Source organism: Melozone crissalis, unplaced genomic scaffold (assembly GCF_028551555.1).
Source record: "Melozone crissalis strain CALT ecotype California unplaced genomic scaffold, PUWL_Pcris_2 ptg000150l_1, whole genome shotgun sequence".
Lineage (NCBI taxonomy): Eukaryota > Metazoa > Chordata > Aves > Passeriformes > Passerellidae > Melozone > Melozone crissalis.
Genome location: NW_026535921.1, coordinates 1,254,946 through 1,272,144, shown reverse-complemented (window position 1 = coordinate 1,272,144; position 17,199 = coordinate 1,254,946). Strand labels below are relative to the sequence as shown.

The 17,199-nt window shown below is 49.3% G+C and overlaps 1 protein-coding gene across 2 annotated transcripts in view; it reads left to right on the top strand.

The window, feature by feature from the left end:
• The window catches only part of OTOF (otoferlin), a 105,239-nt gene that overhangs the window by 66,383 nt on the left and 21,657 nt on the right, over positions 1-17,199 (top strand). For both annotated transcript variants that reach the window (XM_054293462.1, XM_054293463.1), the window contains 11 exons: positions 1,325-1,441; positions 3,837-3,989; positions 5,204-5,393; positions 8,205-8,329; positions 8,842-8,976; positions 9,891-10,052; positions 10,953-11,072; positions 12,590-12,751; positions 13,707-13,869; positions 16,042-16,172; positions 16,875-16,904. In XM_054293462.1, the coding sequence (XP_054149437.1) occupies positions 1,325-1,441; positions 3,837-3,989; positions 5,204-5,393; positions 8,205-8,329; positions 8,842-8,976; positions 9,891-10,052; positions 10,953-11,072; positions 12,590-12,751; positions 13,707-13,869; positions 16,042-16,172; positions 16,875-16,904 (1,488 nt within the window). The remainder of the gene's footprint in view (positions 1-1,324; positions 1,442-3,836; positions 3,990-5,203; positions 5,394-8,204; positions 8,330-8,841; positions 8,977-9,890; positions 10,053-10,952; positions 11,073-12,589; positions 12,752-13,706; positions 13,870-16,041; positions 16,173-16,874; positions 16,905-17,199) is intronic.

The window sequence follows — 17,199 nt, the reverse complement described above, 5'->3', positions numbered from 1 at the left end:
GGGTTGTTCAGGGAAGCTTTGGGAAAAGCAGTGAGAAGATGCTGGAATTAGGTCCATGGACATGTTGGTTTCCAGTCCTAGTGGGTCAAGGGTTTGGGATTTAATTCTGACCCCAAAGGCCACTTGGGTCTCAGCAAAGTCCCAGGTGTCATCTCTGCCTCTGCCGGCTCCACTCCAACATACTCTGGAAAGAAATTTGGGAGCACAGAGCTGGAAAGGGAAATTTGGGAACCCCACAGAGCAGAGCTGCCTCAGGGACAGAGGTTTGGGGTGATTTTGGGAACCCCACAGAGCAGAGCTGCTTCAGGGACAGAGGTTTGGGGTGATTTTGGGAACCCCAAAAAGCACAGGTGCCCCAGGGACAGAGGTTTGGGGGTGATTTTGGGAGCCCTTTAAGAGTGGACCTGCTCCAGGGACAGAGGTTTAGGTGTGATTTTGGGAACCCCAAAAAATAGAGCTGCTCCAGGGACAGAGGTTTGAGGTGACTTTTGTAAACCCCAAAAAGCAGAGCTGCCCTAGAGACGGAGATTTGGGGTGATTTTGGGAACTCCACAGAGCAGAGCTCCCCCAGGGACAGAGGTTTGGGGCAATTTTGGGAACCCTTACAGAGCAGAGCTGCCCCTGGGACAGAGATTTGGAGGTGATTTTGGGAACCACACAAGGCAGAGCTGCTCCAGGGACGGAGGTCTGGGGTTGGTGGCCCTGCTCCTTGCCAAGGATGTTCAGGAGAGCTTGACAAGGAGCTGGTGGCTTCTCCAGCTGGCATGGCCAAGGTCACCAACTCCAGTGGCCAGCTGCATCCTCAAGAGCCAGGAATTGTTAAATTCTCCATGTTCACATGGAAGCTCCAAGAGTCACGTGCTGGGTGATAGTGGGTGAGGCGCCTTCCTGTCACAATACGACACAAAATGAATGACACTTGCACTCTGATATGTCCAAGGCAAAAAAGGGGCAGCTTATTTCTGAACTCCAATGTTTCTAGAATTTCAAAAGTGGCCACGGATTGGAGGATGAAATTGCCACTTCTCCAACCACACTGGTCAAACCAAGAGTCCATCAACTCTCTCCTCCTCCAGAAAGGAATGAAAACCAATCATTATTTACATGAAAAGTGTGTGAGAAAGTCCATTACAAAAATGTAAACATCGAAAGGCTTAGAAGAATTTTAGAAGAACAGGGCAACACTTTCTTTAAGCCACCCCAAAATTCTCCAAGCTCAGGTGACACCTTTATGGGTTTCTGAAGGTGTCCACCCTGATGTGGTGGGATTGAGGTGCCTTTCCTCGGTCCGAGCTGTGTCCTGATGTCCTGGTTGTGTCCACAGGAGAACATGGCCCAGCAGGCCACGACCCTGCGCTCCCAGGTCAAGAAGAACACCATGAAGGACAAACTGAAGCTGGTGCAGAACTTCCTGCAGAAGCTGCGGTTCCTGGCGGACGAGGTGGGTCCCTCACGGGCAGAGGTGGGTCTGGCTGGGGCAGCTCGTGGGGACAGAAAGCTGGAAAGCTGGGATGGATGGATGGATGGATGGATGGATGGATGGATGGATGGATGGATCCATGAATCCATGGATGAATGGATGCATGGATCCATGAATCCATGGATGAATGGATGGATGGATCCATAGAATGGGTAAAGGGATGGATAGATGGATCCATGAATGGAGGGATGGATGGATGGATCCATGGATAGGTCTGTGGGTAGAGGGATGGATGGATGGATGGATGGATGGATGGATGGATGGAGACATCCAAGGGCAGCAGAGGAGCCATTCCAAGTCCATGAGCTGCCCCATGATCCCTGTGCACACCTGGGTGGGAACAAACTGATGTAAAATAAACTTAAGAGTTTCCCAGGCAGGGACAGAGCTGGGTCCTCCTACAGCAGAGCTGGAGATGTTTCAGCCAGTCCCAGCTGTGAAGAAATCCTGTGGATCCCTGGGAAATCAGGAATTGGAAGGTGACACATCAAATCTCAGACTGGTTTAGGTGGGAAGGGATTTGAAATCCCATCCAGGTCCAAGCCCAGCACCTTCCACTGTCCCAGGGTGCTCCAAGCCCCAATTTCCAACCTGGCCTTGGATACTTTCAGGGATCCAGGGGCAGCCACAGCTGCTCTGGGAATTCCAGCCCCTGCCCACCCTGCCAGGGAACAATTCCTAATTCCCAATATCCCATCCAGCCCTGCCCTCAGGCGGTGGGAGCCATTCCCCGCGTCCCGTCCCTCCATCCTTTGTCCCCAGTCCCTCTGCGGCTCTCCTGGAGCCCCTTTAGGCTCCAGAATGTTCCCATGACATTTTTCCAATTTAGGACTGGCTCAGAGGGAGCTCTTGTCCCTCCCTGGAGCTGCAGCTGTTCCACCTCCTGCTTCCAATTCCCATGGTTTCAGCCAGGCCTTCCTTGGTCCTGACCCAGCCCAGATGTGAGGAGTCAGGAGCCCAGTCCAGACTGGGAACCTCTTCTCTACACAGGGATGAGGAATGGCCGCTGCCCTCCCCTCCCCAAGTCCACCGAAGGAGGAGAGAACAAAATCCTTCAGTCTTCTATGGACAAATTTTTATCTTTTTAAACTTATAACCAATATAAACTATCAACATAAATCACACGAGACTCTGTTGAAACCCTAGATATTAAGAATTTTAAACTTTCTGTGCCGAAAGGCGCAAACCCACAAAAGAACAATGCATCTAACTTGAGGCTGTAAAGAGGGATTCCAAAGTAAATTGATAGCACTGGGATTACAGGTGTGTAGTTGGATAGAAGTGTGTGATATCACAAGGTGGAAAATTTAGTTTGGGGTTTTAGAATATAATAATAAATATAAAGCAAAATGGAGGTTTTAAGACAAAAACAAATTGCTCTTTTTTACCTTTTTCTTCCTTCTTCTTCATGAGTTTAAGAGGTATTTTTTAATTAAACAGAAAAGTCCGCATTACAGACTTTGTGTGATCAGTTATTAGATTAAAAGAGAAAATAATTTAGGTATCATTGCTTAATTAAATAGTTTAACCTTAAAAGACCTTATAAAAAAATACGTAACCATTTTATACCTTACTAATAAAAAACTATATAACTCATAGCTGTGAAACTATAACATTAATAAAAAAACAATAAACACCTAAATCTAAACACAAAGTATAATCTCAAATACCTTCAGTCCCAACCACAAGACTCCATTTTCTTCATACCAAAATAACTGGAAAAAGCCAATTATTTTTTCACACAACTCATTTTTATACAGCTTTAAAGACCTCGTGTGTGAGTCCAATTTTTTAGGAGCTTTTTTTGCCAATTACTTTATTGGTTAGTATAAGGTATTTTACTTGTCCATCAAATATCTTTATTTAAATTATTATTCCTAAATTATTATTCCTGAATTATTTACATATTTTCTTCACTGATTCTCATGGGATAGATTTAATGTTTATGCAAGTGCCAGCAGGAATTTGTTGTTGTTGGAATATTGTTGTGCACCCAGGAATTGATTGTTATGTTAATGAACTTTCACACCAGGATAGTTTTCACATGGGAACTTGAAAAGTGCTAGCTTGACAAGGCTAGATCTAACAAAGCAGGCCTGATTTTATGAGGCCTTTCTTTTATAATTTTTCTACCTTACAGCAACAGTAAATCCCAGTTTCTTTCCTGATGGGTTTAGGTCTGAGCAGCATTTTTTGAGTGGGAATATCCAAATAATTCCAGAGTCCCCATTCTGGCCACAGACACATCCACCTTTCATGGAATCTGTTGGATTTGCCTCCAGCAGCTCTCCAGCCCCACCAGTGCCTCAGTGGTCAGAGCTGGGGCACTGATGGGGCTCTCCTGTGGCTTTCCCAGCCCCAGCACACAATTCCCGACGTTTTCATCTGGATGATGAGCAACAACAAGCGCATCGCCTACGCCCGCATCCCTTCCAAGGACATCCTGTACTCCATTGTGGACGAGGAGATGGGCAAGGACTGTGCCAAAGTGAAGACGGTTTTCCTCAAGGTGAGGATCCCACTGGCCCAGGGGAGCTGTGGTCAAGACGAGGGAATGTGGGAGATGAAGATGAGAGAGTTGTATCCATTTTTTTATGGGGTTTGAATACTGGAGAAATGTGATCCATACTCTGCTGGTAGGGGTGGAAATCGGCTCCTAGGGAGGGCGAAACACTGAACTTACCCAGTCCTGGTAAGTAGGAAATGTTTGGAAAGAGGGAGGTGTTTGATCCATCTGGAAATCCAGGGAATTTCTGGCTTAGTACAGTGGTTTGAAAAGATGGGTGTCTGCTAAGGAAGGCAGGAGCCTCCCCTGAAAATAGAGAATGTAAACCCCTCCCTCTGAATTATTGTAATTTTGAAATTAAGGGGGCTCTCAGGCAAAGATATGGGAGTAGGAATAACAATTCTTTATTACGGTAGAAATTAAAACAAAATAAAATAAAATCACAATAAAACAAAACAACACTGATAAAGTCAGAACAGGACCTGGTACCCTGTGGGTCAGGATGGGGGCACAGTCCCATCCCATGGTGGCTCAGCCCTCCTGCAGCACCAGCTGTGATTCTGCTGGAGCAGGGATCCTGCACAAGGGGGGAGTTTTCCTCTGAAGCTCCAGGGCTGCTGGAGATGGGCCTGATCTCCCTCTGGGAATGCAGGGGGGAAGAAAGCTGCTCCTCTGGGGATGCAGTGGGCAAAGGCTGCTGTGGTGTCCCAAAAGATCAGATTCTATCCAGGCAGGAATGTTGAAATCTCAGAATGTATCCAGGTAGGAATGCTTGGCTCCTCCCCCTGGGTGGAGCATCTCCCAATAGGGTGATGGAATTTTATCAGCCATGCAGGAACACTCACTGGCCCATTAACAGAAGATAATGAATAATGAATGGCCCATGAACAGAAGAGACCTCCTGGAGGGAGGACTGGCTGTGGAAGAGATAAAGAAAATTGCCCAATGAACAGAGCATAACTGCCCTACCTCTAACAGATGGAAAATAGAATACACACCCCCAGCCACACCTTGCATTTCCAACCTAAGACACTCTAGAAAATGAAAGCAGAGTGGGAAGAGGGCAATGCCTGAGCCAGAGCAGTGTCACGATCCCAAAGGATCCTTGGGTTTAAGGAACAGCAGCACAATGCCCCAAAGAGGCTGGGTGCTCCAAGAGGGGTCTGTCTGTCCATATTCCCGATATCCATGTGAACTCTTCTGTTCCTTGTGCTCAGCTCCCTGGGAAGAGGGGCTTCGGCCCTGCTGGCTGGACAGTCCAGGCCAAGATGGAGATCTACCTGTGGCTGGGCCTCAACAAGCAGCGCAAGGACTTCCTGAGCGGCCTCCCCTGTGGGTTCGAGGAGAAGAAAACCCCCCGAGGACAAAACCTGCCCTCCTTCCCACCCATCAGCCTCCTGTACACCAGTAAGGATTTCCCATGGGAAGGGGCATGGAGGGGGTGGGAGGGAGCCTGGCTGGACATCTCCTGCTCCAAGAGCTTCCAGGAGCTAAGGGGGACATTGTTCTGGTTGTCCCATGAGAGATAGGGGTGGGAATTGTGTCCCTTCATCCCAAACCTGTTCAGAGTTGTTGTGCACACAACAAGCAGGATGCCAAGGAAATTCCATATCCATTTGGGATTCATGCTTTGAGTTGAGATCCTTCAGCCACGAGCAAATCCAGGCTCCTGAGATGTGCCTTGGATGGGCTCTGTCCTGGTTTAGGACAAATCTAGGAGAGAACCTCCAAAGGGGCTTCCTCTAGAAAGCAGATTTAAGTGGCCCCTCCCCCATTCAGTTCAGGAAAATATTTCCTTGTAAAAAAGTGGAAAAAAAATTATTTAACAGGCAAAGCATTAACCAGCACACAAAGAATGAACAATATCAAACAATAAAACTGCTCCAAAAGAGATGACAGACTCAGAAAGTCCCTCTGTGGGCTGTAGCTCAGCTCACTCAGTCTCTTATCAGTCCCTCTGGCACTGGAAATGCCACAGCCCAGGCCCAGCCCAGTGGGCCACTGGTGGATCTGCTGGTGCTCCTCTGGGTGTTCAGTTCAGAGCAGGTTTAAACAGCTCCAAAGAAAAGAAAAAACCACAGTCCAGGGAACTTCTTTGCCTCAGCTAGCTAAAAACTAACTAAAGGCAAAGGAGAGCTCTGTCCTGCTGTCTGTCCATCTGCAGACAGCACAGTCCAGGAGCAGGAATGTGGAGGAGTGAGTGCAGTGTCTGAAAAAAACTGAACGCTTCTTCTTCCCCACCTTGGCCCTCAGAACCAATCTTAAAGGTGCAAAAATTATTTCTGGGCTAAACAGATGAATGGGGATACTGAATCATTAAAACCAAAAATCACGGACAAAGACTCTCTAATTAGTCAAAGGTAGAAAGTGGTGTGTTTATTACACTGGCAGGCAGCAAGGAAGTTGTCCCCAAAATGCGTGACCACACCCCACAAGGATTTTTGCGTTCTGTTGATTTCCCAAATGAATACATATGCACAACCCCAGCACCTCCCATCCTCCCTTTGTATTAAGATGAGGTTATTAGTCCTTCATGAGTGTACAGTTCTTCTCTTGAATTGGGTCAATGGTCTAGAATTGGGTTGGTGGTCCCAGGGATGAAGTCAGCAAGGTCTTGGTCAGGTCTCTGTGACCCTCTGGCATGATTCAAACTCCCCTGCTTCATGATGGATTGACACAGAATCCATGTGCTGGGCATTATTCTACTGATTTCATTAGAGTAAGAGCCGAAATGAGGGATGTGGGACTCCAGGTGGCTGTTCAAAATGGAGTCTATTACATCTAAGATGTTACAGCAGTCCAGGGTTGTGGGTGGCAAAGCCTGTGCCCACAGCTGTCAGCTCCAGCTGCAGGCTGGCCTGGAGTCCTGCATCCCTCATTCAGGCTCTTACTAATGGTACCCCACCATGGGTGCCACGGTAAAAGCTCAAATGAGAGATGCAGGACTCCAGGCAGCTCTTCAAAATGCAGTTTATTACATCCAAGGCATTACAGCAGGCCAGGGTCATGGGTGACAGAGTCTGCGCCCACAGCTGTCAGCTCCAGCTGCAGGCAGGCCTGCCGACCCACATCCCTCATTCAGGCTCTTACTAATGGTGCCTCACGTTGGGCGCCACAGTAAGAGCCAGAATGAGGGACGCAGGACTCCAGGCAGCTCTTCAAAATGGAATTTATTGTATCCAAGATGTTACAGCAGTCCAGGTTGTGGGTGTCAGAGTCTGTGCATGCAGCTGTCAGCTCCAGCTGCAGGCGGTCCTGCAGAAACACATCCCTCATTCAGGCTCTTACTAATGGTGCCCTACGTTGGGCGCCATTGTAAAAGCTTAAATGAGGGATGAGGGATTCCAGACAGCTCTTCAAAATGCAGTTTATTACATCCAGGAGCTACAGCAGTCCAAGGTTGTGGGCAACAGAGCCTGTGCCTACAGCTGTCAACTCCGGACAAGCCTGAAGACTCTTTAATTTTGGCTACAAATGCATTATATACTATTCTTTGCTGAGCATCTTAATAGAGCAGAACCAATCTATGCCTTAACTTTTACCTATAGCCTATAATAACTACTATAATTACCATATTCATGTTACTGTTCTCCAATCACTAAAAGTTAGTACATTACAGTTTAAGCTAGAAGTTGTTTTTCAGTTTTCTTGCAGTGGAAAATTCTGAGACCTGTTTTCTACTTCCCACATTGGCAGGCTTGTTTGCCTGTGCTCTCTTTCTGCTTGGTAAAAACATCTTGTTTCAGGTGGGTTTATCCTTTGCTCTAAGTCATAAAACCCCTTTCTAACACACCCTTTGCCTCCTTGGTTATCCAGTAGGACTGGCTCAGCAATTCTTTTCTTCTGTATCAAAACTTGCTTCCATCTCTATTACTTCTTCAGGTTCTATATTCAAAAATCTTTCTGCCAAGCATACATATGTGTGAGACTTTCTCATCAAACTTTCGTCCTTCGCAACGTAGTATGTTCCTATAATGGTTCACTTGCTCCACTTTGTTATACAAATGAGCTCATAATATAACAATTAATTTTAGCTTAAGCATCTAATAATCATTAACCTATTGTTGGTGCATCTAACTTCAATATGAACTAGTTCTAACCTTCAGCTAAAATCTTAACCCTTTAAAGTTATGATTCAACACGAGCATCTATATATGGACAGGTTCCCAGAGGCCATCCCAAGCCATCCCATCTCATCCCATTCCCTCTCTCTTCCAGAGAAACAGGTGTTCCAGCTGCGAGCCCACATGTACCAAGCCAGGAGTCTGTTTGCAGCCGACAGCAGCGGCCTCTCGGATCCCTTTGCTCGGGTCTTCTTCATCTCCCACAGCCAGTGCACAGAGGTGAATATTCCTGGGATTCCTGGGGGTGTGGGGATGGCTGGCTCTGCAAGTTCCTGTGGCACAGATCCCATCAATGAGGATCAGGCTGATCCTGGGCTCCTGCAGTGGGAGAGCAGCTCTGGAACTGGGAATTGACTGTTTCCAGGAGATCTGTCCTCAGAAGCCCCTTCCCAATTTTTGTCCCACATCCTGGTGGCTGCAATTCCCCATGATTCTTCATGATTCCTTCTGATTCCCAGTGATTTCCTGCTGATTTAGGCAGAACTGGGTCATATTAAAGTGATTTTTCAGTCTTCCCTTCCCAATCCAAGGGTTGCCAAGCTTTAGGAAGCCTGGACGCTGGGCATGACCCAGCTCTGCTCATCTGCTATTGGATTGTCTTCCTCAGAAGAATCCCTGGGTGATTCCCAATGCCTCCCCGATCCAAAAAACACACAGCAACCCCACCTGCCACCCTTTCCCAGGACCCTGGTCCGTTCCTGGAGCAGTAGGAATCTCTCCCATTTCCTCAGGTTCTCAATGAGACCCTGTGCCCAACCTGGGACCAGCTCCTGGTGTTCGACAATGTGGAGCTGTACGGGGAAGCTCACGAGATGCGGGATGACCCTCCCATCATCGTCATCGAGATCTATGATCAGGACACTGTGGTGAGAAAATCCCAGGGAATTGTGCGTGGTTTGGATGCCAGGATCTCTCCAGATTTGGAGGCAGAGGATTTGGGGAGTTTTTCCCTGATCCATGGAGAATGCTCCTTCCAAATCTCCCACGTAGCCTCTACTGCTCATGAATCTCAGACGAATCTTGGTTTTGGAGAGGGAAGAAAGAGGCTGTAGCCAAGGAGGGTTTCCATTTGGGAAAAGTGCTCATCCCTGGTCTCCTTGCTGTCCCAATCTTCAGCTGTCCCAAACCTCCTTCAAGGAGTCAGGACTGAAAGTTTTCCCTGAGCTTTGGCATCCCAAGGCCAGAGTATTGATCCCATTCCTGTTTCGACCACAATGGAGAGAATTTCAGGGTTAATTTGGAATTTCTGTGCTGGATCCCCAATCCCAACTGCCCTGGAGGAGAACCACAGGGCCAATTTTGGAATTTTCATGCTGGATCCCCAAACCCAAGTGCTCCTGCAGAGATTCACAGGGCTGATTTTGGAATTCCCATGTTGGATTCCCAACCCCAAGTGCTTTTGGGGAGAACCATGGGGCTCAATTTGGAATTCCCATGTTGGATCCCCAACTTCAAGTGCTCCTGAGGAGAACCACAGAGCTAATCTTGGCATTCTCATGCTGGATTCCCAATCTTAAGGGCTCCTGGGCAGAACCATGGGACTAATCTTCGAATTCCCATGCTGGAACCCCAACACCAAGTGCTATTGCGGAGAACCACAGGGCTAAATTTGGAATTTCCATGTTGGATCTCCAACCCCAAGTGCTCCTGGAGAGAACCATGGGGCTAATTTTGGAATTCTCATGTTGGATTCTGAACCTCAAATTCTCCTGGAGAGAACCACAGGGCTAAATTTAGAATTCCCATGTTGGAACCCCAACCCCAATGGTTCTTTCCCTAGGGAAAAGCTGACTTCATGGGCCGGACGTTTGCCAAGCCAGTGGTGAAGATGTCAGATGAGGAGTACTGCCCGCCACGCTTCCCACCGCAGCTGGAATATTACCAGATCTACCGCGGCAACGCCACAGCTGGGGACCTGCTGGCTGCCTTTGAGCTGCTCCAGGTGCCAGTGGGACAAAGGAATGGGAAAGAATGGATGCAGGGTTGGAAGGGAGAGGGGATTAATTTATGGAAATTGGGTGACTGGGAATAACAGGGAATTACTGCCCCTTCATCTTGTTGTTGGTCTGCTGGACCCTTGTAGTTTCCCTTGGATGATCAACCACTTGTTGCTCATCAAAGACACCTGGAAAGGTCCAAGGCCAGGTGGGATGGGGCTTGGAGCCGCCTGGAAAGGAGGCATGGACTTTAAAGACCATTGAATTCCAACCGCATGGCAGGGGGCAGTACCAGAGTTAAATACTTCCACTTTTGTGCCTCGTGTCCCATCCACTGGAATGCTTTCCCACCTCCTTTTCTGCCAGGGCAGGTGCTCATCCAAGCCCTTTCCTTCTAGTTTTCCTTGGACTGAGGGAATAGCTCACCTGTGATATTTGATCTTCACTGACCCCTGAGCTGGAAACGGGACCTTAAACCTGCTCCTGGGTTGAGCTCTGGGACCACATCTCCATTTCCTCACACACAGCCCAGCAGGTGCAATTCCAGGATGGAACAGCTCTGGGATGGGCTGCATTGGTGGGCTGAGAAGTTTGGATTGCTCTGGAGACTGTTCTGTGTGGAACTCCCAGCACCTTCTGCTCCTGTGTTTTCCTCTTCCCAAAGCACCTGCCCTGGGCTCTCAGCCCTCTGAGACACCCCAGATCCAACAACTGGGACCAGATGATCCAGCTGAGACACGGCCCAACTCCCTCTGGAATCGGTGGCAGGGTTTGGAATGAGCTGATATTTGAGGTCCCTTCCAACCCAAACCAATCTGTGATTCCACAATTCTGTGAGAAGGACCAAAAACTGCTTCCCAGCAGCTCAGAGGAGCAGATCCTAACCCGTGATCCATCTCTTCCAGATCGGCCCTGGGGGTAAATCGGACCTGCCCCCCATCGACGGCCCCACGGACATGGACCGAGGTCCCATCCTGCCGGTGCCTCTGGGAATTCGGCCGGTGCTGAGCAGATACAGAGTGGAGGTAACCAATGTCCATGTGGAGCATTGCGGGGCTGGAGAATATCTCCAAGGGTGTTGGAAGGGCAGGAGGGGGCTGGGAGTCAAGAATCTGTCTGTCATGGCTGTTCTGGGAATCAGGCTGCAGCATCCCTAAAAAAAACCAGGGAATCCAGAGAATTGGATCATTCCTTGCTGTCAAACCTGGGCTGGACAGCGAGTGAGCAGCACCTGGGCTGAGATGCAGCTCAGGGAATGTTAGAGATGGACATGGAGCTGGATCATCTGCTCCCAAAGCAATCCCGTAGCTCAGGTGTTCTCTATCCCATCAACCTCAGGAAACGAGGATGGGAAGACCCTCATGTATCCATGGATATCTAAAGGAGAATTTTGTATCCAAAATAGCGTGGGCACAATGCAGGGCAGTGCCCGTCCCCTGTGCTGGCACTGCTGGAGCACCTCCAGTGCTGGGGGCAGCTCTGGGCCCCTCCTGACAGGAGAGACCTGGAGGGGCTGGAGCGTGTCCAGGGAAGGGAACGGAGCTGGGAAGGGAATGGAGCCCCAGGAGAGGCTGAGGGAGCTGGGAAGGGAATGGAGCCCCAGGAGAGGCTGAGGGAGCTGGGAAGGGGCTCAGCCTGGAGAAAAGGAGGCTCAGGGGGGATCTTGTGGCTCTGCACAAGTCCCTGACAGGAGGGGACAGCCAGGGAACAGGGACAGGACAAGGGAAATGGCCCAGGCTGGGCCAGGGCAGGCTCAGGGTGGACATCAGGAGGAATTTCTGCATGGAAAGGGTGCTCAGGCCTTGGCAGGGGCTGCCCAGGGAAGTTTGGAGTGCCCATCACTGCAGGTGTCCAGGGAAGGCCTGGATGTGGCACTGAGTGCTCTGGGCTGGAGACAAGGTGGGAACTGGTCGCAGGGGGGACTCGATGGTCCTGGAGGGCTTTTCCAACTGATTCCATGGTTCTGTGATTTGTCCCTTGGAGGTCCTGGTGGACATCCGTGGCCAAGGCAATGCCCACAGACATGTTCAGGGCACATCTCAGCCCTGGGTGAAAGTGTCTCTGCTCAGGTGAGGTGCCACTGACCAGGTCTCCAAATAGATTTTGGCCCTGGTTTTCCACACGTTTGCATCACAATAAATGTTCCACACAATTTTAATACAGCCATGGGGAATAAGGAGGTAGGGAAAATCTCAGTTTTGGGGAATTTTGGATGATGGCCGTCTGTTTATCCCAGATAGGGATAGGGAAGTTTCCTCCATGACACTGATCCCAGAGGGACAAAGTGATGGCAGTGCTGGATCCAGAGCCACCACAGATGGACAGAGCTGGATTCCCAGGGGCAGGAAAAGGCCAGAAAAGGAGAAAAGCAGGAAAATGCTGAGGGCAGCAGGCTGGAGACCTTGGGCTGCAGGGTGTCAGGAGGAGACACCTCAGGGATCCACCACTGACATAGGCAGTGGGATCCCTTTCCATGGAGAACCAGCTCCCAGGGATCATCCCTGTCATATTCACATGCTCCCTCCTCCTCCTCCTGCCCTAGATCTTGTTCTGGGGGCTCAGGGACCTGAAGAGAGTGAACCTGGCCCAGGTGGACAGACCCCGTGTGGACATTGAGTGTGCCGGGAAGGGCGTCCAGTCTGCCCTGATCCAGAACTACAAGAAAAACCCCAACTTTAGCACTTTGGTCAAGTGGTTCGAGGTGGTGAGTGTGGCCCTTCCCTCTGATCCCTCAGCTCTGGAACCCGTAATTCCTGGAGCCCACCATGGCTACAAGCCCTTTGCCCTAGTTCTCCCAAAACAATGGAGCACATGGACAACATTCCTTCACCTGAGAGCTCCCAAGACACATATTTCTGGAGCAGCTCAGGGCTTCTTCCTTGAGCATGATCCCAGTTCCGGTCCCTACTGCCCTTCCCAGCATGATCCCATTCCTAATCCTTACTGCCCAGCAAGATTCCATTTCTAATCCCTACTCCCCAGTATGATCCCATTCCTAATCCCTACTGTTTTTCCCAGCATGATCCCATTCCTAATCCCTACTGCCCTTCCCAGCAGGATCCCATTCCTGATTCCTATTGCCCTTCCCAGTATGATCCCATTCCCAATCCCCACTTTCCTTCTGAGCATGACCCCATTCCTAATCTCTACTGTTTTTCCCAGTCTGATCCCATTCCTAATCCCTACTCCCTAGTATGATCCCATTCCTAATCTCTACTGTTTTTCCCAGTATGATCCCATTCCTGATCCCAACCATCCTTCCCACTCTGATCTCATTCCTAATCCCTACTGCCTTTTCCAGCAGGATTCCATTCCTAAGCCCTTCTCCCCAGCATGATCCCATTCCTAATCCATACTCCCCAGTATGATCCCATTCCTAACCCCTACTGCCCTTCCCAGCACGATCCCATTTCTAATCCCTACTCCCCAGTATGGTCCCATTCCTTATCCCTTCCATCTTTCTCAGTCTGATCCCATTCCTAATCCCTATTGCTTTTCCCATCATGATCCCATTCCTAATCCCTACTCCCCAGCATGATCCCACTCCTAACCCCTACCACCCTTCCCAGCACAATCCCATTTCCAATCCCCCCTGCCCTTCCCAACCCCCAAACCATCCACTCCCATTCCCTGATGACCACCCCTGCCCTGCTCCCCAGGACCTCCCTGAGAACGAGCTGCTGCACCCGCCCCTGAACATCCGCGTGGTGGACTGCCGCGCCTTCGGGCGCTACACCCTGGTGGGCTCCCACACCGTCAGCTCCCTCCGCAAGTTCATCTACCGCCCGCCCGACAAGAAAGCCCAGCACTGGAACATGGCAGGTACCAGGATTGGGACACAGGGAGCTGGTCTGGGATGTCCACGGGGAGAAGTGGGAGGTGGGATGGGCTGTGAGACCGTGAGATGGTTGGCTAACCTGCAGAAATTCTGGTTTGGGGTCCAAAACTCCAAGAAAAACCACAACTTCAGCACTTCGGTGGTTCCAAGTGGTGTGCGGACATCCCTCAAAATTTTTGTGGTATCAGTGAAAAGCAAATTGGATTTTTAGTCTTTTGATCTTCAAATTATTGTTTATTTTTCTCTAATTTAAAATTCTATACACTATTTACATATACATCATCTATCTATAAATCTTCTTATATGTATATATCTATTTAGCTATACACTATATATTTATATACACTATTTACATCTTAGTATATTAAAAAAGACACTAAAAGTTACAAAACACACAAATTTAGTGTCTTTTAAAATTATTATATTTAACTAATTCTTAAAATGTACTTTATTTCTACTTTTCAACTGATAACTAATTATTCGTTTACCTACACAACCTCTACATTGTGATTCCTTCTAATCAATCACTTTGTACTCCTAACATTATAAAAAATAGAATAAATTAAAAACAAAAAAGAGATCATACAACACCCAAAATCCTTAATCTTGTCTCCTACCCACCTCCATACTAAAAACCCAAAACTAAGTTTTTCGCCATATAATAATAAATTTTACATGCCTTAAAATTCTGACTATCCATTTTACACACTCATAAATTCCAATTCATCCCAAAGTCTTCAAAGCTTTCTCCATAAACAAAGATTAAAACCAGTATTCTCCTAAAAATCAAAACTTCTCAAAACAAACAAAAAATATTCCCTATACCCTAAACTCAAACAAGGTTCAACTCCTACATCTCTGCAGCTTCAGGGCTCAAGTCCTCAGATGTTCCTCAGGACTGGGACAGGATTTGGCCACACTCAGTCCTCGTGGTAGCTGTAAAGATCAGAGGTCCAGGCCCCTCCTGACCCCTACCACCCCAATCCATCAGCACCTGCAGGAAAACCCATCCCAGACCCACTTCCCACCCATCTCAGCAGCCGAGGGCTTGGGAGCCTTGGGAATTAGTCCTCTCCTCCCAGTTTTGGGGCTGGAGGCTGTGCAAGATTCCCAAAGACAAGTCTGGTCCCTCTGCCCTTCCCAGTATGATCCCATTGCTAATCCCTACTCTCCAGCATGATCCCATTCCTAATCCCTACTTTCCTTCCCAGTATGATCCCATTCCTAATTCCTACTCTCCAGCACGATCCCATTCCTAATCCTTACTCCTCTTCCCAATATGATCCCATTCCTAATCCTGACTGTTTTTCCCAGCATGATCTCATTCCTAATCCCTACCAGTCTTCCCAGCATGATCCATTTGTAATCCCCACTGGTCTTCCCAGCATGATCCCATTCCTAATCCCTAATTTCCCTCTCAGCCTTCTCAGTCTGATGCTATTCCTAATCCCTACTGTCCTTCCCAGCATGATCCCATTCCTAATCCTTGCTGCCCGGTATGATCCCATCCCTAATCCCTACAGCCCTTCCCAGCATGATCCCATTCCCAGTCCCTAAACCTGGACTAGGGGTTGTGTCCCAGCCACCGGAGGCTTTCAGGACAATCTTCTCTGCCTCTTCTTCTTTGGATATTTCCTGCTTTTCTTCCACCTTCCTTTGCTCTTTGGTGGGATTTTGGTCCTGCTGAAGGCTCTGTGCTCATTTCCACTGCTCCAAACAAGGTGGTCCCACTGTGCTCTGGCCTAAATCCTGTAGGATCTCACCTGAGCTCATCTTCTGGCCTGAATCTGTAGGATCTCACTTGTAATCTCAGTTTCTGACCTTAATCCTGTAGGATTTCAACTTAACTCTCAGTTTCTGGCCTGAATCCTATAGGATTTCACTTGAAATCTCACTTTTTGGCCTGAATCCTATAGGATCTCAACTAAACTCTTGGTTCCCAGCCTGAATCCTGTAGGACCTCATTCAAAATCTCAGTTCCCAGACTGAATCCTGTAGGATCTCACCTGAACTCAATTTCTGGCCTGAATCCTGTAAGATCTTGCCTAAATTCTCACTTTCTGGCCTGAACTCTGAAGGATATCACCTGAACTGTCAGTATCTCTTCTCTACTGTCCCTCTCCCTTGCTCTTTCTCCTTTTCTGTCCTCTGTCCAGCCAAACACCTCAACGGCTACCTGGCCATGACCAGCAGGGCCCATCGCTCTCGCCCCACAGGGGAGATCGTGGTCAACATGGAACCTGAGGTCCCCATCAAGAAGATGGACACGATGGTGAAGCTGGAAGCTGTGAGTATCCATGTGGCAGCCCCTCCTTCCTCGTTGAATTGCTGATTTCTGAGTGATTTCAGCCAGAATTCGGAAGGCAGTGTGTCCCAGGGGTGTCACACTCAATGCGCCCATTTTTGTGTCCAGAATGGGAATTTCAGCTTCTTCTCCCACCCTTCTGCTCCAGAGCTTCCTCCACAAAAACAGATTCCTTCCAAGGTGCTCCATGGGCTGGAGCCCCTCTGCTCTGGAGCCAGGCTGGGAGAGCTGGGGGTGCTCACCTGGAGAGGAGAAGGATCCAAGGAGAGCTCAGAGGCCCTGGCAGGGAATGGAGGGGCTCCAGGAGAGCTGCAGAGGGACTGGGGACAAGGCATGGAGGGATAGGATCCAGGGAATGGCTCCCAGTGCCAGAGGGCAGGGCTGGATGGGATCTTGGGAACTGGGAATTGTTCCACGGCAGGGTGGAGAGGGGCTGGGATGGAATTCCCAGAGCAGCTGTGGCTGCCCCTGTATCCCTGGAAATGTCCAAAGCCAGGTTGGATGGGGCTGGGAGCAGCCTGGGACAGTGGGAGGTGTCCCTGCCCATGGCAGGGGGTGGGATAAGATGAGCTTTAAGGTCCCTACCCACCCAAACCACTCTGGGAATGATGATTTGCACTCAGCTGAGGGTGCGTCCTTAACCTGCTCTCCCTCTCTCTGTTCCTTTCCATCCTGGAATGGCAGAATTCCGATGCAGTGGTGAAGGTGGATGTGGTAAGTGATGGATCTTCTCTGCATCCCTGCTCCCAACTCCCTGCTCCCTCTCTAGCCCTTCCATGCCACTTCTGATGGACCAGGCACCCTCCCCAGCCCGAGCCAGGCAGGGACATCACCCCTCTGTCCCACGACAGACACAGCTCACTGTCCCCTCAAGGGATGTGGCAGGGGCCTCATCCCTGCAGTTTGGGGAGCTCTTTCGGGCCAGGATTTCTCATCCCAGCTGTCCCAGTATAGGGGGAGGGTGCTGGATATTCCCACCACAACTGGGTACCAGCTGGGAAAGGTTTCC